At 52.8% G+C, this 24053-nt stretch overlaps 1 protein-coding gene across 2 annotated transcripts in view; it reads right to left on the bottom strand.

Moving 5' to 3' along the window:
• Window positions 1–24053, bottom strand: part of LOC134943915 (microfibril-associated glycoprotein 4-like) — a 56274-nt gene that overhangs the window by 14747 nt on the left and 17474 nt on the right. For both annotated transcript variants that reach the window (XM_063932481.1, XM_063932482.1), the window contains 2 exons: window positions 15415–15511; window positions 12841–13023 (listed from right to left, as the gene is read on the bottom strand). In XM_063932481.1, the coding sequence (XP_063788551.1) occupies window positions 12841–13023; window positions 15415–15511 (280 nt within the window). The remainder of the gene's footprint in view (window positions 1–12840; window positions 13024–15414; window positions 15512–24053) is intronic.

Raw genomic sequence — 24053 nt, 5'->3', positions numbered from 1 at the left:
GTGTGACTGGTAATGGGCTGCAGGTGCAGTGTGTAGTGTTGTGTGACTGGTAATGGGTTGGGGGTGCAGTGTGTAGCGTTGTGTGACTGGTAATGGGTTGGGGGTGCAGTGTGTAGCGTTGTGTGACTGGTAATGGGCTGGGGGTGCAGTGTGTGGTGTTGTGTGATTGGTAGTGGGTTGGGGGTGCAGTGTGTAGCGTTGTGTGATTGGTAGTGGGTTGGGGGTGCAGTGTGTAGCGTTGTGCGACTGGTAATGGTCTGGGGTTGTAGTTTGTTATGTTGTGTGACTGGTAATGGGTTGGGTGTGTAGTGTGTAGCATTGTGTGACTGGTAATGGGCTGGGGGTGCAGCGGGTAGCGTTGTGTGACTGGTAATGGGCTGGGGGTGCAGTGTGTAGCGTTGTGTGACTGGTAATGGGCTGGGGGTGTAGTGTGTTATGTTGTGTGACTGGTAGTGGGTTAGGGGTGCAGTGTGTAGTGTTGTGTGACTGGTAGTGGGCTGGGGGTGCAGTGTGTAGCGTTGTGAGACTGGTAATGGGCTGGGGGTGCAGTGTGGGGTGTTGTGTGATTGTTAATGGGATGGGGGTGCAGTGTGTGATGTTGTCGGAGTGGTAGTGGGCTGGGGGTGTAGTATGTTATGTTGTGTGACTGGTAGTGGGTTAGGGGTGCAGTGTGTAGTGTTGTGTGACTGGTAATGGGTTGGGGGTGCAGTGTGTAGCGTTGTGTGACTGGTAATGGGCTGGGGGTGCAGTGTGTATCGTTGTGTGACTGGTAATGGGCTGAGGGTGCAGTGTGTAGTGTTGTGTGACTGGTAGTGGGTTGGGGGTGCAGTGTGTGGCGTTGTGTGACTGGTAATGGGCTGGGAGTGTAGTGTGTTATGTTGTGTGACTGGTAGTGGGTTAGGGGTGCAGTGTGTAGCGTTGTGTGACTGGTAATGGGTTGGGAGTGCAGTGTGTAGCGTTGTGTGACTGGTAATGGGCTGGGGGTGCAGTGTGTATCGCTGTGTGACTGGTAATGGGCTGCAGGTGCAGTGTGTAGTGTTGTGTGACTGGTAATGGGCTGGGGGTGCAGTGTGTAGTGTTGTATGACTGGTAGTGGGTTTGGGGTGCAGTGTGTAGTGTTGTGTCACTGGTAGTGGGCTGGGGGTGTAGTGTGTGGTGTTATGTGATTGGTAGTGGGTTGGGGGTGCAGTGTGTAGCGTTGTGTGACTGGTAATGGGCTGGGGGTGTAGTGTGTTATGTTGTGTGACTGGTAGTGGGTTAGGGGTGCAGTGTGTAGCGTTGTGTGACTGGTAATGGGTTGGGGGTGCAGTGTGTAGCGTTGTGTGACTGGTAATGGGCTGGGGGTGCAGTGTGTGGTGTTGTGTGATTGGTAGTGGGTTGGGGGTGCAGTGTGTAGCGTTGTGCGACTGGTAATGGGCTGGGGTTGTAGTGTGTTATGTTGTGTGACTGGTAATGGGTTGGGTGTGTAGTGTGTAGCGTTGTGTGACTGGTAATGGGCTGGGGGTGCAGCGGGTAGCGTTGTGTGACTGGTAATGGGCTGGGGGTGCAGTGTGTAGCGTTGTGTGACTGGTAATGGGCTGGGGTGTAGTGTGTTATGTTGTGTGACTGGTAGTGGGTTAGGGGTGCAGTGTGTAGCGTTGTGTGACTGGTAATGGGTTGGGGGTGCAGTGTGTAGCGTTGTGTGACTGACAGTGGGCTGGGGGTGCAGTGTGTAGCATTGTGTGACTGGTAATGGGCTGGGGGTGCAGTGTGTAGCGTTGTGTGACTGGTAATGGGCTGGGGGTGCAGTGTGTAGCATTGTGTGACTGGTAATGGGCTGGGGGTGCAGTGTGTAGCGTTGTGTGACTGGTAATGGGCTGGGGGTGCAGTGTGTAGCATTGTGTGACTGGTAATGGGCTGGGGGTGCAGTGTGTAGCGTTGTGTGACTGGTAATGGGCTGGGGGTGCAGTGTGTAGCGTTGTGTGACTGGCAGTGGGCTGGGGGTGCAGTGTGTAGCATTGCGTGACTGGTAATGGGCTGGTGGTGCAGTGTGTAGCGTTGTGTGACTGGTAATGGGCTGGGGGTGCAGTGTGTAGCGTTGTGTGACTGGTAATGGGCTGGGGGTGCAGTGTGTAGCGTTGTGTGACTGGTAATGGGCTGGGGGTGCAGTGTGTAGCGTTATGTGACTGGTAATGGGCTGGGGGTGCAGTGTGTAGCATTGTGTGACTGTTAATGGGCTGGGGGTGCAGTGTGTAGCGTTGTGTGACTGGTAATGGGCTGGGGTGCAGTGTGTAGTGTTGTGTGACTGGTAGTGGGCTGGGGGTGCAGTGTGTAGAGTTGTGTGACTGGTAATAGGCTGGGGGTGCAGTGTGTAGTGTTGTGTGACTGGTAGTGGGCTGGGGGTGCAGTGTGTAGCGTTGTGTGACTGGTAGTTGGCTGTGGGTGCAGGGTGTAGCGTTGTGTGACTAGTAATGGGCTGGGGGTGCAGTGTGTGGTGTTGTGTGATTGTTACTGGGTTGGGGGTGCAGTGTGTAGCGTTGTGTGACTGGTAATGGGCTGGGGGTGTAGTGTGTAGTGTTGTGTGACTGGTAATGGGCTGGGTGTGCAGTGTGTAGCGTTGTGTGGTAGTGAGCCTGGGGTGCAGTGTGTAGTTTTGTGTGACTGGTAATGGGCTGGGGGTGCAGTGCGTAGTGTTGTGTGACTGGTAATGGGCTGCGGGTGCAGTGTGTAGCGTTGTGTGACTGGTAATGGGATGGGGGTGCAGTGTGTAGCGTAGTGTGGTAGTGGGCTGAGGGTGAAGTGTGTAGTGTTGTGTGGCTGGTAATGTGCTGGGGGTGAAGTGTGTGGTGTTGTGTGACTGGTAGTGTACTGGGGGTGTAGTGTTGTGTGACTGGTTATGGGTTGGGGGTGCAGTGTGTAGCGTTGTGTGACTGGTAATGGGCTGGGGTGCAGTGTGTAGTGTTGTGTGACTAGTAATGGGCTGGGGGTGCAGTGTGTACTGTTTTGTGACTGGTAGTGGGCTGGGGGTGCAGTGTGTAGCGTTGTGTGACTGGTTATGAGCTCCGGGTGCAGTGTGTAGTGTTGTGTGACTGGTAGTGGGCTGGGGGTGCAGTGTGTAGTGTTGTGTGACTGGTAGTGGGTTGAGGGTGCAGTGTGTAGTGTTGTGTGACTGGTAGTGGGTAAGGCGTGCAGTGTGTAGTGTTGTGTGACTGGTAGTGGGCTGGGGTGCAGTGTGTAGCGTTGTGTGACTGGTAATGGGCTGGGGCTTCAGTGTGTAGTGTTGTGTAACTGGTAATGGGCTGGGGGAGCAGTGTGTTGCGTTGTGTGACTGGTAATTGACTGGAGGTGCAGTGTGTAGCGTTGTGTGACTGGTAATGGGCTGGGGGTGCAGTGTGTAGCGTTGTGTGACTGGTAATGGGCTGGGGTGTAGTGTGTTATGTTGTGTGACTGGTAGTGGGTTAGGGGTGCAGTGTGTAGCGTTGTGTGACTGGTAATGGGTTGGGGGTGCAGTGTGTAGCGTTGTGTGACTGACAGTGGGCTGGGGGTGCAGTGTGTAGCATTGTGTGACTGGTAATGGGCTGGGGGTGCAGTGTGTAGCGTTGTGTGACTGGTAATGGGCTGGGGGTGCAGTGTGTAGCATTGTGTGACTGGTAATGGGCTGGGGGTGCAGTGTGTAGCGTTGTGTGACTGGTAATGGGCTGGGGGTGCAGTGTGTAGCATTGTGTGACTGGTAATGGGCTGGGGGTGCAGTGTGTAGCGTTGTGTGACTGGTAATGGGCTGGGGGTGCAGTGTGTAGCGTTGTGTGACTGGCAGTGGGCTGGGGGTGCAGTGTGTAGCATTGCGTGACTGGTAATGGGCTGGTGGTGCAGTGTGTAGCGTTGTGTGACTGGTAATGGGCTGGGGGTGCAGTGTGTAGCGTTGTGTGACTGGTAATGGGCTGGGGGTGCAGTGTGTAGCGTTGTGTGACTGGTAATGGGCTGGGGGTGCAGTGTGTAGCGTTATGTGACTGGTAATGGGCTGGGGGTGCAGTGTGTAGCATTGTGTGACTGTTAATGGGCTGGGGGTGCAGTGTGTAGCGTTGTGTGACTGGTAATGGGCTGGGGTGCAGTGTGTAGTGTTGTGTGACTAGTAATGGGCTGGGGGTGCAGTGTGTACTGTTTTGTGACTGGTAGTGGGCTGGGGGTGCAGTGTGTAGCGTTGTGTGACTGGTTATGAGCTCCGGGTGCAGTGTGTAGTGTTGTGTGACTGGTAGTGGGCTGGGGGTGCAGTGTGTAGTGTTGTGTGACTGGTAGTGGGTTGAGGGTGCAGTGTGTAGTGTTGTGTGACTGGTAGTGGGTAAGGCGTGCAGTGTGTAGTGTTGTGTGACTGGTAGTGGGCTGGGGTGCAGTGTGTAGCGTTGTGTGACTGGTAATGGGCTGGGGCTTCAGTGTGTAGTGTTGTGTAACTGGTAATGGGCTGGGGGAGCAGTGTGTTGCGTTGTGTGACTGGTAATTGACTGGAGGTGCAGTGTGTAGCGTTGTGTGACTGGTAATGGGCTTGGGGTGCAGTGTGTAGCGTTGTGTGACTGGTAATGGGCTTGGAGTGCAGTGTGTAGTGTTGTGTGACTGGTAGTGAGCTGGGGGTGCAGTGTGTAGCGTTGTGTGATTTGTAGTGGGCTGGGGATGCAGTGTTTAGTGTTGTGTGACTGGTAGTGGGTTGGGTGTATAGTGTGTAGCGTTGTGTGACTGGTAGTGGGCTGGGGGTGCAGTGGGTAGTGTTGTGTGACTGGTAATAGGCTGGGGATACAGTGTGTAGTGTTGTGTGACTGGTAATGGGCTGAGGGTGCAGTGTGTAGTGTTGTGTGACTGGTAATGGGATGGGGGTGCAGTGTGTAGTGTTGTGTGACTGGTAATGGGCTGAGGGGGCAGTGTGTAGTGTTGTGTGACTGGTAATGTGCTGGGGGTGCAGTGTGTAGCGTTGTGTGACTGGTAATGGGCTGAGGGTGCAGTGTGTAGTGTTGTGTGACTGGTAATGGGATGGAGGTGCAGTGTGTAGTGTTGTGTGACCGGTAATGGGCTGGGGGTGCAGTGTGTAGTTTTGTGTGACTGGTAGTGGGCTGGAGGTGCAGTGTGTAGCGTTGTGTGGTAGTGTGCTGGGGGTGCAGTGCGTAGTGTTGTGTGACTGGTAATGGGCTGCGGGTACAGTGTGTAGCGTTGTGTGGTAGTGGGCTGGGGGTGAAGTGTGTAGTGTTGTGTGACTGGTAATGTGCTGGGGGTGAAGTGTGTGGTGTTGTGTGACTGGTAGTGGGCTGGGGGTGCAGTGTTGTGTGACTGGTAGTGGGTTGGTGGTGCAGTGTGTAGCGTTGTGTGACTGGTAATGGGCTGGGGTGCAGTGTGTAGTGTTGTGTGACTGGTTATGAGCTGCGGGTGCAGTGTGTAGTGTTGTGTGACTGGTACTGGGCTGGGGGTGCAGTGTGTAGTGTTGTGTGACTGGTAGTGGGTTGAGGGTGCAGTGTGTAGTGTTGTGTGACTGGTAGTGGGTTAGGCGTGCAGTGTGTAGTGTGTAACTGGTAGTGGGCTGGGGTGCAGTGTGTAGCGTTGTGTGACTGGTAATGGGCTGGGGTGCAGTGTGTAGCGTTGTGTGACTGGTAGTGGGCTGGGGGTGCAGTGTGTAGTGTTGTGTGACTGGTAATGGGTTGGGGGTGCAGTGTGTAGCGTTGTGTGACTGGTAATAGGCTGGGGGTGCAGTGTGTAGTGTTGTGTGACTGGTAATGGGTTGGGCGTGCAGTGTGTAGTGTTGTGTGACTGGTAATGGGCTGGGGGAGCAGTGTGTAGCGTTGTGTGACTGGTAATTGGCTGGAGGTGCAGTGTGTAGCGTTGTGTGACTGGTAATGGGCTTGGGGTGCAGTGTGTAGCGTTGTGTGACTGGTAATGGGCTTGGGGTGCAGTGTGTAGTGTTGTGTGGCTGGTAGTGAGTTGGGTGTACAGTGTGTAGCGTTGTGTGACTGGTAGTGGGCTGGGGGTGCAGTGTGTAGTGTTGTGTGACTGGTAATGGGCTGGGGGTGCAGTGTGTAGTGTTGTGTGACTAGTAATGGGGTGAGGGTGCAGTGTGTAGTGTTGTGTGACTGGTAGTGGGCTGGAGGTGCAGTGTGTAGTGTTGTGTGACTGGTAGTCGGCTTGAGGTGCAGTGTGTAGTGTTGTGTGACTGGTAATGGGCTGGGGGTGCAGTGTGTAGTGTTGTGTGACTGGTGATGGGCTGGGGGTGCAGTGTGTAGTGTTGTGTGACTGGTAATAGGCTGGGGGAGCAGTGTGTAGTGTTGTGTGACTGGTAGTGGGTTGGGGGTGCAGTGTGTGGCGTTGTGTGACTGGTAGTCGGCTGGAGGTGCAGTGTGTAGCGTTGTGTGACTGGTAGTGGGTTTGGGGTGCAGTGTGTAGCGTTGTGTGACTGGTATTGGGCTGGGGGTGCAGTGTGTAGTGTTGTGTGACTGGTAGTGGGTTAGGCGTGCAGTGTGTAGTTTGTAACTGGTAGTGGGCTGGGGTGCAGTGTGTAGCGTTGTGTGACTGGTAGTGGGTTTGGGGTGCAGTGTGTAGCGTTGTGTGACTGGTATTGGGCTGGGGGTGCAGTGTGTAGTGTTGTGTGACTGGTAGTGGGCTGGGGGTGCAGTGTGTAGCGGTATGTGACTGGTATTGGGTTGGGGGTGCAGTGTGTAGTGTTGTGTGACTGGTATTGGGTTGGGGGTGCAGTGTGTTGTGTTGTGTGACTGGTAATGGGCTGGGGGTGCAGTGTGTAGCGTTGTGTGACTGGTAGTGGGTTGGGGGTGCAGTGTGTAGTGTTGTGTGACTGGTAGTGGGTTGGGGGTGCAGTGTGTAGTGTTGTGTGACTGGTAGTGGGTTAGGCGTGCAGTGTGTAGTGTGTAACTGGTAGTGGGCTGGGGTGCAGTGTGTAGCGTTGTGTGACTGGTAGTGGGTTTGGGGTGCAGCGTGTAGCGTTGTGTGACTGGTATTGGGCTGGGGGTGCAGTGTGTAGTGTTGTGTGACTGGTAGTGGGCTGGGGGTGCAGTGTGTAGCGTTGTGTGACTGGTAGTGGGCTGGGGGTGCAGTGTGTAGTGTTGTGTGACTGGTATTGGGCTGGGGGAGCAGTGTGTAGTGTTGTGTGACTGGTAGTGGGTTAGGGGTGCAGTGTGTAGTGTTGTGTGACTGGTATTGGGCTTGGGGTGCAGTGTGTAGTGTTGTGTGACTGGTAGTGGGCGGGGGGTGCAGTGTGTAGTGTTGTGTGACTGGTATTGGGCTGGGGGTGCAGTGTGTAGCGTTGTGTGACTGGTAATGGGCTGGGGGTGCAGTGTGTAGCGTTGTGTGACTGGTAATGGGCTGGGGGTGCAGTGTGTAGTGTTGTGTGACTGGTAGTGGGCTGGGGTGCAGTGTGTAGTGTTGTGTGACTGGTATTGGGCTGGGGGAGCAGTGTGTAGTGTTGTGTGACTGGTATTGGGCTGGGGGTGCAGTGTGTAGTGTTGTGTGACTGGTATTGGGCTGGGGGTGCAGTGTGTAGTGTTGTGTGACTGGTAGTGGGCTGGGGGTGCAGTGTGTAGTGTTGTGTGACTGGTATTGGGCTGGGGGTGCAGTGTGTAGCGTTGTGTGACTGGTAATGGGCTTGGGGTGCAGTGTGTAGTGTTGTGTGACTGGTAGTGAGCTGGGGGTGCAGTGTGTAGCGTTGTGTGATTTGTAGTGGGCTGGGGATGCAGTGTTTAGTGTTGTGTGACTGGTAGTGGGTTGGGTGTATAGTGTGTAGCGTTGTGTGACTGGTACTGGGCTGGGGGTGCAGTGGGTAGTGTTGTGTGACTGGTAATAGGCTGGGGATACAGTGTGTAGTGTTGTGTGACTGGTAATGGGCTGAGGGTGCAGTGTGTAGTGTTGTGTGACTGGTAATGGGATGGGGGTGCAGTGTGTAGTGTTGTGTGACTGGTAATGGGCTGAGGGGGCAGTGTGTAGTGTTGTGTGACTGGTAATGTGCTGGGGGTGCAGTGTGTAGCGTTGTGTGACTGGTAATGGGCTGAGGGTGCAGTGTGTAGTGTTGTGTGACTGGTAATGGGATGGAGGTGCAGTGTGTAGCGTTGTGTGGTAGTGGGCTGGGGGTGAAGTGTGTAGTGTTGTGTGACTGGTAATGTGCTGGGGGTGAAGTGTGTGGTGTTGTGTGACTGGTAGTGGGCTGGGGGTGCAGTGTTGTGTGACTGGTAGTGGGTTGGTGGTGCAGTGTGTAGCGTTGTGTGACTGGTAATGGGCTGGGGTGCAGTGTGTAGTGTTGTGTGACTGGTTATGAGCTGCGGGTGCAGTGTGTAGTGTTGTGTGACTGGTACTGGGCTGGGGGTGCAGTGTGTAGTGTTGTGTGACTGGTAGTGGGTTGAGGGTGCAGTGTGTAGTGTTGTGTGACTGGTAGTGGGTTAGGCGTGCAGTGTGTAGTGTGTAACTGGTAGTGGGCTGGGGTGCAGTGTGTAGCGTTGTGTGACTGGTAATGGGCTGGGGTGCAGTGTGTAGCGTTGTGTGACTGGTAGTGGGCTTTGGGTGCAGTGTGTAGTGTTGTGTGACTGGTAATGGGTTGGGGGTGCAGTGTGTAGCGTTGTGTGACTGGTAATAGGCTGGGGGTGCAGTGTGTAGTGTTGTGTGACTGGTAATGGGTTGGGCATGCAGTGTGTAGTGTTGTGTGACTGGTAATGGGCTGGGGGAGCAGTGTGTAGCGTTGTGTGACTGGTAATTGGCTGGAGGTGCAGTGTGTAGCGTTGTGTGACTGGTAATGGGCTTGGGGTGCAGTGTGTAGCGTTGTGTGACTGGTAATGGGCTTGGGGTGCAGTGTGTAGTGTTGTGTGGCTGGTAGTGAGTTGGGTGTACAGTGTGTAGCGTTGTGTGACTGGTAGTGGGCTGGGGGTGCAGTGTGTAGTGTTGTGTGACTGGTAATGGGCTGGGGGTGCAGTGTGTAGTGTTGTGTGACTAGTAATGGGGTGAGGGTGCAGTGTGTAGTGTTGTGTGACTGGTAGTGGGCTGGAGGTGCAGTGTGTAGTGTTGTGTGACTGGTAGTCGGCTTGAGGTGCAGTGTGTAGTGTTGTGTGACTGGTAATGGGCTGGGGGTGCAGTGTGTAGTTTTGTGTGACTGGTGATGGGCTGGGGGTGCAGTGTGTAGTGTTGTGTGACTGGTAATAGGCTGGGGGAGCAGTGTGTAGTGTTGTGTGACTGGTAGTGGGTTGGGGGTGCAGTGTGTGGCGTTGTGTGACTGGTAGTCGGCTGGAGGTGCAGTGTGTAGCGTTGTGTGACTGGTAGTGGGTTTGGGGTGCAGTGTGTAGCGTTGTGTGACTGGTATTGGGCTGGGGGTGCAGTGTGTAGTGTTGTGTGACTGGTAGTGGGTTAGGCGTGCAGTGTGTAGTTTGTAACTGGTAGTGGGCTGGGGTGCAGTGTGTAGCGTTGTGTGACGTAGTGGGTTTGGGGTGCAGTGTGTAGCGTTGTGTGACTGGTATTGGGCTGGGGGTGCAGTGTGTAGTGTTGTGTGACTGGCAGTGGGCTGGGGGTGCAGTGTGTAGCGGTATGTGACTGGTATTGGGTTGGGGGTGCAGTGTGTAGTGTTGTGTGACTGGTATTGGGTTGGGGGTGCAGTGTGTTGTGTTGTGTGACTGGTAATGGGCTGGGGGTGCAGTGTGTAGCGTTGTGTGACTGGTAGTGGGTTGGGGGTGCAGTGTGTAGTGTTGTGTAACTGGTAGTGGGTTGGGGGTGTAGTGTGTAGTGTTGTGTGACTGGTAGTGGGTTAGGCGTGCAGTGTGTAGTGTGTAACTGGTAGTGGGCTGGGGTGCAGTGTGTAGCGTTGTGTGACTGGTAGTGGGTTTGGGGTGCAGTGTGTAGCGTTGTGTGACTGGTATTGGGCTGGGGGTGCAGTGTGTAGTGTTGTGTGACTGGTAGTGGGCTGGGGGTGCAGTGTGTAGCGTTGTGTGACTGGTAGTGGGCTGGGGGTGCAGTGTGTAGTGTTGTGTGACTGGTATTGGGCTGGGGGAGCAGTGTGTAGTGTTGTGTGACTGGTAGTGCGCTGGGGGTGCAGTGTGTAGTGTTGTGTGACTGGTATTGGGCTTGGGGTGCAGTGTGTAGTGTTGTGTGACTGGTAGTGGGCTGGGGGTGCAGTGTGTAGTGTTGTGTGACTGGTATTGGGCTGGGGGTGCAGTGTGTAGCGTTGTGTGACTGGTAATGGGCTGGGGGTGCAGTGTGTAGCGTTGTGTGACTGGTATTGGGCTGGGGGTGCAGTGTGTAGTGTTGTGTGACTGGTAGTGGGCTGGGGGTGCAGTGTGTGGTGTTGTGTGACTGGTATTGGGCTGGGGGAGCAGTGTGTAGTGTTGTGTGACTGGTAGTGGGCTGGGGGTGCAGTGTGTAGTGTTGTGTGACTGGTAGTGGGCTGGGGGTGCAGTGTGTAGTGTTGTGTGACTGGTATTGGGCTGGGGGAGCAGTGTGTAGTGTTGTGTGACTGGTAGTGGGCTGGGGGTGCAGTGTGTAGTGTTGTGTGACTGGTATTGGGCTTGGGGTGCAGTGTGTAGCGTTGTGTGACTGGTATTGGGCTGGGGGTGCAGTGTGTAGTGTTGTGTGACTGGTAGTGGGCTGGGGGTGCAGTGTGTAGTGTTGTGTGACTGGTAGTGGGTTGGGGGTGCAGTGTGTGGCGTTGTGTGACTGGTAGTCGGCTGGAGGTGCAGTGTGTAGCGTTGTGTGACTGGTAGTGGGTTTGGGGTGCAGTGTGTAGCGTTGTGTGACTGGTATTGGGCTGGGGGTGCAGTGTGTAGTGTTGTGTGACTGGTAGTGGGTTAGGCGTGCAGTGTGTAGTTTGTAACTGGTAGTGGGCTGGGGTGCAGTGTGTAGCGTTGTGTGACGTAGTGGGTTTGGGGTGCAGTGTGTAGCGTTGTGTGACTGGTATTGGGCTGGGGGTGCAGTGTGTAGTGTTGTGTGACTGGCAGTGGGCTGGGGGTGCAGTGTGTAGCGGTATGTGACTGGTATTGGGTTGGGGGTGCAGTGTGTAGTGTTGTGTGACTGGTATTGGGTTGGGGGTGCAGTGTGTTGTGTTGTGTGACTGGTAATGGGCTGGGGGTGCAGTGTGTAGCGTTGTGTGACTGGTAGTGGGTTGGGGGTGCAGTGTGTAGTGTTGTGTAACTGGTAGTGGGTTGGGGGTGTAGTGTGTAGTGTTGTGTGACTGGTAGTGGGTTAGGCGTGCAGTGTGTAGTGTGTAACTGGTAGTGGGCTGGGGTGCAGTGTGTAGCGTTGTGTGACTGGTAGTGGGTTTGGGGTGCAGTGTGTAGCGTTGTGTGACTGGTATTGGGCTGGGGGTGCAGTGTGTAGTGTTGTGTGACTGGTAGTGGGCTGGGGGTGCAGTGTGTAGCGTTGTGTGACTGGTAGTGGGCTGGGGGTGCAGTGTGTAGTGTTGTGTGACTGGTATTGGGCTGGGGGAGCAGTGTGTAGTGTTGTGTGACTGGTAGTGCGCTGGGGGTGCAGTGTGTAGTGTTGTGTGACTGGTATTGGGCTTGGGGTGCAGTGTGTAGTGTTGTGTGACTGGTAGTGGGCTGGGGGTGCAGTGTGTAGTGTTGTGTGACTGGTATTGGGCTGGGGGTGCAGTGTGTAGCGTTGTGTGACTGGTAATGGGCTGGGGGTGCAGTGTGTAGCGTTGTGTGACTGGTATTGGGCTGGGGGTGCAGTGTGTAGTGTTGTGTGACTGGTAGTGGGCTGGGGGTGCAGTGTGTAGTGTTGTGTGACTGGTATTGGGCTGGGGGAGCAGTGTGTAGTGTTGTGTGACTGGTAGTGGGCTGGGGGTGCAGTGTGTAGTGTTGTGTGACTGGTAGTGGGCTGGGGGTGCAGTGTGTAGTGTTGTGTGACTGGTATTGGGCTGGGGGAGCAGTGTGTAGTGTTGTGTGACTGGTAGTGGGCTGGGGGTGCAGTGTGTAGTGTTGTGTGACTGGTATTGGGCTTGGGGTGCAGTGTGTAGTGTTGTGTGACTGGTAGTGGGCTGGGGGTGCAGTGTGTAGTGTTGTGTGACTGGTATTGGGCTGGGGGTGCAGTGTGTAGCGTTGTGTGACTGGTAATGGGCTGGGGGTGCAGTGTGTAGCGTTGTGTGACTGGTATTGGGCTGGGGGTGCAGTGTGTAGTGTTGTGTGACTGGTAGTGGGCTGGGGGTGCAGTGTGTAGTGTTGTGTGACTGGTATTGGGCTGGGGGAGCAGTGTGTAGTGTTGTGTGACTGGTAGTGGGCTGGGGGTGCAGTGTGTAGTGTTGTGTGACTGGTATTGGGCTGGGGGTGCAGTGTGTAGTGTTGTGTGACTGGTAGTGGGCTGGGGGTGCAGTGTGTAGTGTTGTGTGACTGGTATTGGGCTGGGGGTGCAGTGTGTAGCGTTGTGTGACTGGTAATGGGCTGGGGGTGCAGTGTGTAGCGTTGTGTGACTGGTATTGGGCTGGGGGTGCAGTGTGTAGTGTTGTGTGACTGGTAGTGGGCTGGGGGTGCAGTGTGTAGTGTTGTATGACTGGTATTGGGCTGCGGGTATAGTAACAGCAATGTATCCATACAGTATAAAGCTGCAATCAGTTACAAGGTAATAACAAGTTGGTTTTGCGATGTAAACAATTCCTGCTTTAGAATTTCTGGCAGTCTCGGCTTTGACCCCCGACCTCCGCACACCCGGCCCCTGTTACATCGCCCCGTTTCTCTTTATAAAATGTGGCGCTTTATACTGCACCCAGCGTCTGAATGACCCAAACCCATAACCCATGTCCTCCGTACCCCCGGTCTGCCAGCTGGAGAGACGGGTCCTCAGGAGGCAGCTATTGTTATAGTGTAGACACCCGCCACACAGGTGTATATCATCCAGACATGTCGCCCTATTTACCTGCACCCCCATCAGTGACTGCGCCCACGTACAGTCTGTATCCATCACTCTCCGGGTTCAGGGCGTTGCGGGAGAGGCTGAAGTTGCTGTACAGGGCAGATACCCTGCGCCCGGCACAATCTTCCAGGTCCACTCTCAGCTCGCAGTCACTGTCCACGGTCAGGAGATAAATGTTCTGCAGGCCTGGTGCGGGGAATAGGACACAGCGTTACGGTGCGGGGAATAGGACACAGCGTTACGGTGCGGGGAATAGGACACAGCGTTACGGTGCGTGGAATAGGACACAGCGTTACGGTGCGGGGAATAGGACACAGCGTTACGGTGCGGGGAATAGGACACAGTGTTACGGTGCGGGGAATAAGACACAGCGTTATGGTGCGGGGAATAGGACACTGCGTTACGGTGCGGGGAACAGGACACTGCGTTACGGTGCGGGGAATAGGACACAGCGTTACGGTGCGTGGAATAGGACACAGCGTTACGGTGCGGGGAATAGGACACAGCGTTACGGTGCGGGGAATAGGACACAGCGTTACGGTGCGGGGAATAGGACACAGCGTTACGGTGCGGGGAATAGGACACAGCGTTATGGTGCGGGAATAGGACACAGCGTTACGGTGCGGGGAATAGGACACTGCGTTACGGTGAGGGGAATAGGACACAGCATTACGGTGAGGGGAATAGGACACAGCATTATGGTGCGGGGAATAGGACACAGCGTTACGGTGAGGGGAATAGGACACAGCGTTACGGTGCGGGGAATAGGACACAGCGTTACGGTGCGGGAATAGGACACAACGTTACGGTGCGGGGAATAGGACACAGCGTTACGGTGCAGGGAATAGGACACAGCGTTACTGTGCGCGGAATTGGACACAGCGTTACGGTGTGTGGAATAGGACACAGCGTTACGGTGCGGGGAATAGGACACAGCGTTACGGTGCGGGGAATAGGACATTGCGGTACGGTGCGGGGGATAGGACACCGCGTTACGGTGCGGGGAATAGGAAACTGCGTTACGGTGCGGGGAATAGGACACTGCGTTACGGTGCGGGGAATAGGACACAGCGTTATGGTGCGGGGAATAGGACACTGCGCTACAGTGCGGGGAATAGGACACAGCGTTACGGTGCGGGGAATAGGACACAGCGTTACGGTGCGGGGAATAGGACACTGCGCTACGGTGCGGGGAATAGGACACTGCGTTACGGTGCGGGGAATAGGACACAGCGTTACGGTGCGGGGAATAGGACACAGCGTTATGGTTCGGGAATAGGACACAGCGTTACGGTGCGGGGAATAGGACACAGCGTTACGGTGAGGGGAATAGGACACAGCATTACGGTGAGGGGAATAGGACACAGCATTACGGTGCGGGGAATAGGACACAGCGTTACGGTGCGGGGAATAGGACACAGCGTTACGGTGAGGGGAATAGGACACAGCTTTACGGTGCGGGGAATAGGACACAGCGTTACGGTGCGGGAATAGGACACAGCGTTACGGTGCGGGGAATAGGACACAGCGTTACGGTGCAGGGAATAGGACACAGCGTTATGGTGCGGGGAATTGGGCACAGCGTTACGGTGTGGGGAATAGGACACAGCGTTACGTTGCGGGGAATAGGACACAGCGTTACGGTGCGGGGAATAGGACACTGCGGTACGGTGCGGGGGATAGGACACAGCGGTACGGTGCGGGGAATAGGACACAGCGTTACGGTGCGGGGAATAGGAAACTGCGTTACGGTACGGGGGATAGGACACAGCGTTACGGTGCGGGGAATAGGACACAGCGTTACGGTGCGGGGAATAGGACACAGCGTTACGGTGCGGGGAATAGGACACAGCGCTACGGTGCGGGGAATAGGACACAGCGTTACGGTGCGGGGAATAGGACACAACGTTACGTGCGGGTAATAGGACACTGCGCTACGGTGCGGGGAATAGGACACAGCGTTACGGTGCGGGGAATAGGACACAGCGTTACGGTGCGGGGAATAGGACACTGCGCTACGGTGCGGGGAATAGGACACAGCGTTACGGTGCGGGGAATAGGACACTGCGTTACGGTGCGGGGAATAGGACACTGCGTTACGGTGCGGGGAATAGGACACAGCGTTACGGTGCGGGGAATAGGACACAGCGTTACGGTGCGGGGAAAAGGACACTGTGTAACGGTGCGGGGAAGGAAATAGGACACAGCGTTACGGTGCGGGGTATTTTTGGAGTAATACTGGAAGCGCCTGGAGCCAAAATCTCTCCTACGTGTTCTTGATTCCTTACTGATATAGTCACTATGGGGTTTGTTATGTTTCCATCGATGATGGCAGTGTCGACAGTCATTATATACACAGTCAAAATGCTGACATGTTCATAATGTTTTATAGCCTATTTATCAGCAGGTACATAACGCTGACACCCTAATCCCACCCCTAAAATTTCTATTGTTGACATTGACTGTGTCGACATTATGACATTCACCTTTTGATAATGTGGTTGTCACATGCTGGTCACATGACGTAACGTGGTATTATAGGGAAAAGGGAGAAGATGTGAGGGGTGGCGTGCTTACCCAGCCAGTACTCTCCATCCGCATTCCCAAACCCGTTCACGTAATCCAGCCATGGTTTCTGGAAATCCACTGAGCCATCCAGCCGTCGCTGAAACACCTGCCAGAGAGAAGTATCAGAGAGATGGTCGGGAACACGGCAGCGCAGCCCTCGCAGTGTAACGCATGTCTGCAGCGCAAGAGGGGAAATGGAACTGCTGTATGTAAAGACCCGTACTCACTAGGTGATTTTGTAAGAGATATCGTTACAATATCGCCCAGTGTGTATGCTGCTCACGACGGCCGATGCGCGCTCCTGGGGTTAGTAACTCCCCCCTCTGTCATCTGTACACGCAGCTCAATCTGACAATATCGTCAGACGCTGCATGTTTGGGCCGACCGCAGCTTGGCGTCACTGTGCGATATCACTAGTTATATCACACAGTGTGTATGTTTACGTTGGGCAGTCGGGCCAGGAGGGGGACACACTAGGTGATATCACTCCTGGAGCTAATCACCTAGTGTGTCACACACCATCACACAGCCAGTATACCTCTATATACCCCCACACAGCCAGTATACCTCTATATACCCCCACACAGATCCAGTATACCTCTATATACCCCCACACAGCCAGTATACCTCTATATACCATCACACAGCCAGTATACCTCTATATACCCTCACACAGCCAGTATACCTCTATATACCCTCACACTGCCAGTATACCTCTATATACCCTCACACAGCCAGTATACCTCTATATACCACCACACAGCCAGTATACCTCTATATACCCCCACACAGCCAGTATACCTCTATATACCCCCACACAGCCAGTATACCTCTATATACCCTCACACAGCCAGTATACCTCTATATACCCCCACACAGCCAGTATACCTCTATATACCCTCACACAGCCAGTATACCTCTATATACCCCCACACAGCCAGTATACCTCCATATACCCTCACACAGCCAGTATACCTCTATATACCCCCACACAGCCAGTATACCTCTATATACTCTCACACAGCCAGTATACCTCTATATACCCCCACACAGCCAGTATACCTCCATATACCCTCATAAAGTAAGTATACCTCTATATACCCTCACACAGCCAGTATACCTCTATATACCCCCACACAGCCAGTATACTTCCATATACCCTCAGAAAGTAAGTATACCTCTATATACTCTCACACAGCCAGTATACCTCTATATACTCCCACACAGCCAGTATACCTCTATATACCTTCACACAGCCAGTATACCTCTATATACCCCCACACAGCCAGTATACCTCTATATACCCCCACACAGCCAGTATACCTCCATATACCCCCACACAGCCAGTATACCACTATATACCCCCACACAGCCAGTATACCTCTATATACCCTCACACATCCAGTATACCTCTATATACCCTCACACTGCCAGTATACCTCTATATACCCCCACTCAGCCAATATACCTCTATATATCCTCACACAGCCAGTATACCTCTATATATCCTCACACAGCCAGTATACCTCTATATACCCCCACACAGCCAGTATACCTCTATATACCTTCATACAGCCAGTATACCTCTATATACCCTCACACAGCCAGTATACCTCTATATACCCCCACACAGCCAGTATACCTCTATATACCCTCACACAGCCAGTATACCTCTATATACCCCCACACAGCCAGTATACCTCTATATTCCCCGACACAGCCATTATACCTCTATTTCTCTGACGTCCTAAGTGGATGCTGGGGACTCCGTCAGGACCATGGGGATTAGCGGCTCCGCAGGAGACAGGGCACAAAAGTAAAAGCTTTAGGATCAGGTGGTGTGCACTGGCTCCTCCCCCTATGACCCTCCTCCAAGCCTCAGTTAGGTTTTTGTGCCCGGCCGAGAAGGGTGCAATCTAGGTGGCTCTCCTAAAGAGCTGCTTAGAGTAAAAGTTTTGTTAGGTTTTTTATTTTCAGTGAGTCCTGCTGGCAACAGGCTCACTGCAACGAGGGACTTAGGGGAGAGAAGTGAACTCACCTGCGTGCAGGATGGATTGGCTTCTTAGGCTACTGGACACTAGCTCCAGAGGGACAATCACAGGTACAGCCTGGATGGGTCACCGGAGCCGCGCCGCCGACCCCCTTGCAGATGCTGAAGAGAGAAGAGGTCCAGAAATCGGCGGCTGAAGACTTCTCAGTCTTCATGAGGTAGCGCACAGCACTGCAGCTGTGCGCCATTGCTCTCAGCACACTTCACACCAACGGTCACTGAGGGTGCAGGGCGCTGGGGGGGGCGCCCTGGGCAGCAATGTAATTACCTTTACTGGCTAAAAATACATCACATATAGCCCCTGGGGCTATATGGATGTATTTAACCCCTGCCAGGTTGTCAGAAAAACGGGAGAAGAAGCCCACCGAAAAGGGGGCGGGGCCTATTCTCCTCAGCACACAGCGCCATTTTCCCTCACAGAAATGCTGGTGGGAAGGCTCCCAGGCTCTCCCCTGCACTGCACTACAGAAACAGGGTTAAAACAGAGAGGGGGGGCACTTATTTGGCGATATGATTATATATATTAAGATGCTATAAGGGAAAACACTTATATAAAGGTTGTCCCTGTATAATTATAGCGTTTTTGGTGTGTGCTGGCAAACTCTCCCTCTGTCTCCCCAAAGGGCTAGTGGGGTCCTGTCCTCTATCAGAGCATTCCCGGTGTGTGTGCTGTGTGTCGGTACGTGTGTGTCGACATGTATGAGGACGATGTTGGTGAGGAGGCGGAGCAATTGCCTGTAATGGTGATGTCACTCTCTAGGGAGTCGACACCGGAATGGATGGCTTATTTAGGGAATTACGTGATAATGTCAACACGCTGCAAGGTCGGTTGACGACATGAGACGGCCGGCAAACCAATTAGTACCTGTCCAGGCGTCTCAAACACCGTCAGGGGCTTTAAAACGCCCATTTACCTCAGTCGGTCGACACAGACACAGACACGGACACTGACTCCAGTGTCGACGGTGAAGAAACAAACGTATTCTCCATTAGGGCCACACGTTACATGTTAAGGGCAATGAAAGAGGTGTTACATATTTCTGATACTACAAGTACCACAAAAATGGGTATTATGTGGGAGTGAAAAAACTACCGGTAGTTTTTCCTGAATCAGATAAATTAAATGAAGTGTGTGATGATGCGTGGGTTTCCCCCGATAGAAAATTATTGGCGTTATACCCTTTCCCGCCAGAATTAGGGCGCGTTGGGAAACACCCCTTAGGGTGGATAAGGCGCTCACACGCTTATCAAAACAAGTGGCGTTACCGTCTCCAGATACGGCCGCCATCAAGGAGCCAGCTGATAGGAGGCTGGAAAATATCCTAAAAAGTATATACACACATACTGGTGTTATACTGCGACCAGCGATCGCCTCAGCCTGGATGGGCAGCGCTGGGGTGGCTTGGTCGGATTCCCTGACTGAAAATATTGATACCCTTGACAGGGACAGTATTTTATTGATATAGAGCATTTAATAGGATGCATTTCTATATATGCGAGATGCACAGAGGGATATTTGCACTCTGGCATCAAGAGTAAGTGCGATGTCCATATCTGCCAGAAGATGTTTATGGACACGACAGTGGTCACGTGATGCAAATTCCAAACGGCACATGGAAGTATTGCCGTATAAAGGGGAGGAGTTATTTGGGGTCGGTCCATCGGACATGGTGGCCACGGCAACAGCTGGAAAATCCAACCTTTTTACCCCAAGTCACATCTCAGCAGAAAAAGACACCGTCTTTTCAGCCTCAGTCCTTTCGTCCCCATAAGGGCAAGCGGGCAAAAGGCCAGTCATATCTGCCCAGGGATAGAGGAAAGGGAAGAAGACTGCAGCAGGCAGCCCCTTCCCAGGAACAGAAGCCCTCCACCGCTTCTGCCAAGTCCTCAGCATGACGCTGGGGCCGTACAAGCGGACTCAGGTGCGGTGGGGGGTCGTCTCAAGAGTCTCAGCGCGCAGTGGGCTCACTCGCAAGTGGACCCCTGGATCGTACAATGTATTATCCCAGGGGTACAGATTGGAGATTCGAGACGTCTCCCCCTCGCAGGTTCCTGAAGTCTGCTTTACCAACGTCTCCCTCCGACAGGGAGGCAATATTGGAAACAATTCACAAGCTGTATTCCCAGCAGGTGATAATCAAAGTACCCCTCCTACAACAAGGAAAAGGGTATTATTATTCCACACTATATTGTGGTACTGAAGCCAGACGGCTCGGTGAGACCTATTCTAAATCTGAAATCTTTGAACACTTACATACAAAGGTTCAAATCAAGATGGAGTCACTCAGAGCAGTGATAGCGAACCAGGAAGAAGGGGACTATATGGTGTCCCTGGACATCAAGGTTGCTTACCTCCATGTCCCAATTTGCCCTTCTCACCAAGGGTACCTCAGGTTCGTGGTACAGAACTGTCACTATCAGTTTCAGACGCTGCCGTTTGGATTGTCCACGGCACCCCATGTCTTTACCAAGGTAATGGCCGAAATGATGATTCTTCTTCAAAGAAAAGGCGTCTTAATTATCCCTTACTTGGACGATCTCCTGATAAGGGCAAGGTCCAGAGAACAGTTGGAGGTCGGAATAGCACTATCTAAAGTAGTTCTACGACAGCACGGGTGGATTCTAAATATTCCAAAATCGCAGCTGTTTCCGACGATACGTCTGCTGTTCCTAGGGATGATTCTGGACACAGTCCAGAAAAAGGTGTTTCTCCCGGAGGAGAAAGCCAGGGAGCTATCTGAGCTAGTCAGAAACCTCCTAAAACCAGGCCAAGTATCAGTGCATCAATGCACAAGAGTCCTGGGAAAAATGGTGTCTTCTTACGAAGCGATTCCATTCGGCAGATTTCACGCAAGAATTTTTCAGGGGGATCTGCTGGACGAATGGTCCGGATCGCATCTTCAGATGCATCAGCGGATAATCCTGTCTCCAAAGACAAGGGTGTCTCTTCTGTGGGGGCTGCAGAGTGCTCATCTACTAGAGGGCAGCACATTCGGCATTCAGGACTGTGTTCTGGTGACCACGGATGCCAGCCTGAGAGGCTGGGGAGCAGTCACACAGGGAAGAAATTTCCAAGGAGTGTGGTCAAGTCTGGAGACTTCTCTCCACATAAATATACTGGAGCTAAGGGCAAGTTACAATGCTCTGAGCCTAGGAAGACCTCTGCTTCAAAGTCAACCGGTGCTGATCCAGTCGGACAACATCACGGCAGTCACCCACGTAAACAGACAGGGCGGCACAAGAAGCAGGAGGGCAATGGCAGCAAGGATTCTTCGCTGGGCGAAAAAAATAAGATTTTACTTACCGATAAATCTATTTCTCGTAGTCCGTAGTGGATGCTGGGGTTCCTGAAAGGACCATGGGGATATAGCGGCTCCGCAGGAGACAGGGCACAATAATAAAAGCTTTAGGATCAGGTGGTGTGCACTGGCTCCTCCCCCTATGACCCTCCTCCAAGCCTCAGTTAGGATACTGTGCCCGGACGAGCGTGCACAATAAGGAAGGATATTGAATCCCGGGTAAGACTCATACCAGCCACACCAATCACACCATACAACTTGTGATCTGAACCCAGTTAACAGTATGATAACAACGAAGGAGCCTCTGAAAAGATGGCTCACAACAAGAATAACCCGATTTTTGTAACAATAACTATGTACAAGTATTGCAGACAATCCGCACTAGGGATGGGCGCCCAGCATCCACTACGGACTACGAGAAATAGATTTATCGGTAAGTAAAATCTTATTTTCTCTGACGTCCTAGTGGATGCTGGGGTTCCTGAAAGGACCATGGGGATTATACCAAAGCTCCCAAACGGGCGGGAGAGTGCGGATGACTCTGCAGCACCGAATGAGAGAACTCCAGGTCCTCCTCAGCCAGGGTATCAAATTTGTAGAATTTAGCAAACGTGTTTGCCCCTGACCAAGTAACTGCTCGGCAAAGTTGTAAAGCCGAGACCCCTCGGGCAGTCGCCCAAGATGAGCCCCCTTCCTTTTGGAATGGGCTTTTACAGATTTTGGCTGTGGCAGGCCTGCCACAGAATGTGTAAACTGAATTGTATTACAAATCCAGCGAGCAATCGTCTGCTTAGAAGCAGGAGCACCCATCTTGTTGGGTGCATACAGGCTAAACAGCGAGTCAGATTTTCTGACTCCAGCCGTCCTGGAAACATATTTTTCAGGGCCCTGACAACGTCAAGTAACATGGAGTCCTCCAAGTCCCTAGTACCCGCAGGTACCACAATAGGTTGGTTCATGTGAAAAACAGAAAACACCTTAAGGAGAAATTGAGGACGAGTCCTCAATTCTGCCCTGTCAGAATGAAAAATTAAGTAAGGGCTTTATATATGATAAAGCCGCCAATTCTGACACACTCCTGGCTGAAGCCAGGGCTAATAGCATCGTCACCTTCCATGTGAGATATTTTAAGTCCACAGTGGTGAGTGGTTCAAACCAATGTGACTTTAGGAAACTCAAAACAACATTGAGATCCCAAGGTGCCACTGGGGCACAAAAGGAGGCTGTATATGCAGTACCCCTTTTACAAACATCTGAACGTCAGGCACTAAAGCCAGTTCTTTCTGGAAGAAATTCGACAGGGCCGAAATTTGAACCTTAATGGACCCTAATTTTAGGCCCATAGACAGTCCTGTTTTCAGGAAATGTAGGAAACGACCCAGTTGGAATTCCTCTGTAGGGGCCTTCTTGGCCTCACACCACGCAACATATCTTCACCAAATGCGGTGAAAATGTTTTGCGGTTACATCCTTCCTGTCTTCGACCAGGGTAGGGATGACTTCATCTGGAATGCCCTTTCAGGATCCGGCGTTCAACCGCCATGCCGTCAAACGCGGCCGCGGTAAGTCTTGGAACAGACAAGGCCCCTGCTGGAGCAGGTCCTTTCTTAAAGGTAGAGGCCACGGGTCTTCCGTGAACATCTCTTGAAGTTTCGGGTACCAAGTCCTTCTTGGCCAATCCGGAACCACGAGTATCGTTCTTACTCATCTCCCTCTTATGATTCTCAGTACTTTTGGTATGAGAGGCATAGGAGGGAACACATACTCTGACTGGTACACCCACAGTGTTACCAGAGCGTCCACCTCTATTGCCTGAGGGTCCCTTGACCTGGCGCAATATCTGTCTAGTTTTTTGTTCAGGCGGGACGCCATCATGTCCACCTTTGGTTTTTCCCAACGGTTTACAATCATGTGGAAGACTTCCCGATGAAGTCCCCACTCTCCCGGGTGGAGGTCATGCCTGCTGAGGAAGTCTGCTTCCCAGTTTTCCACTCCCGGAATGAACACTGCTGAGAGTGTTATCACATGATTTTTCGCCCAGCGAAGAATCCTTGTAGTTTCTGCCATTTCCCTCCTGCTTCTTGTGCCGCCCTGTCTGTTTACGTGGGCGACTGCCGTGATGTTGTCCCACTGGATCAATACCGGCTGACCTTGAAGCAGAGGTCTTGCTAAGCTTAGAGCATTGTAAATTGCCCTTAGCTCCAGTATATTTATGTGGAGAGAAGTCTCCAGACTTGATCACACTCTCTGGAAATTTTTTCCTTGTGTGACTGCTCCCCAGCCACTCAGGCTGGCATCCGTGGTCACCAGGACCCAGTCCTGAATGCCGAATCTGCTGCCCTTTCATAGATGAGCACTCTGCAGCCACCGCAGAAGAAACAACCTTGTCCTTGGAGACAGGGTTATCCGCTGATGCATCTGAAGATGCGATCCGGACCATTTTTCCAGCAGATCCCACGGAAAGGTTCTTGCGTGAAATCTACCGAATGAGATCGCTTTGTAAGAAACCACCATTTTTCACAGGATCCTTGTGCAATGATGCACTGATACTTTTCCTGGTTTTAGGAGGTTCCTGACTAGCTCGGATAACTCCCTGGCTTTCTTCTCCGGGAGAAAACATCCTTTTCTGGACTGTGTCCAGAATCATCTTTAGGAACAGTAGACGTGTCGTCGGAAAAAACTGCGATTTTGGAATATTTAGAATCCACTCGTGCTGTCGTAGAACTACTTAAGATAGTGCTACTCCGACCTCCAACTGTTCTCTGGACCTTGCCCTTATCAGGAAAGCGTCCATATTTCTTTTAAGAAGAATCATCATTTCGGCCATTACCTTGGTAAAGACCCGGGGTGCCGTGGACAATCCAAACGGCAGCGTCTGAACTGATAGTGACAGTTCTGTACCACGAACCTGAGGTACCCTTGGTGAGAAGGCAAATTTGGACATGTAGGTAAGCGTCCCTGATATCCAGTGACACCATATCGTCCCCTTCTTCCTGGTTCGCTATCACTACTCTGAGTGACTCCATCTTGATTTGAACGCTTGTATGTAAGTGTTCAAATATTTCAGATTTCACCGAGCCGTCTGGCTTCAGTACCACAATATAGTGTGGAATAATACCCCTTCCCTTGTTGTAGAAGGGGTACTTTGATTATCACCTGCTGGGAATACAGCCTGTGAATTGTTCCCAATACTGCCTCCCTGTCGGAGGGAGACGTTGGTAAAGCAGACTTCAGGAACTTGTGAGGGGGAGACGTCTCGAATTTCCAATGTACACCTGGGATACTACGTGTAGGATCCAG

This window comes from Pseudophryne corroboree, chromosome 7 (assembly GCF_028390025.1).
Source record: "Pseudophryne corroboree isolate aPseCor3 chromosome 7, aPseCor3.hap2, whole genome shotgun sequence".
NCBI lineage: Eukaryota > Metazoa > Chordata > Amphibia > Anura > Myobatrachidae > Pseudophryne > Pseudophryne corroboree.
This window is presented reverse-complemented; position numbering and strand designations above follow the sequence as displayed.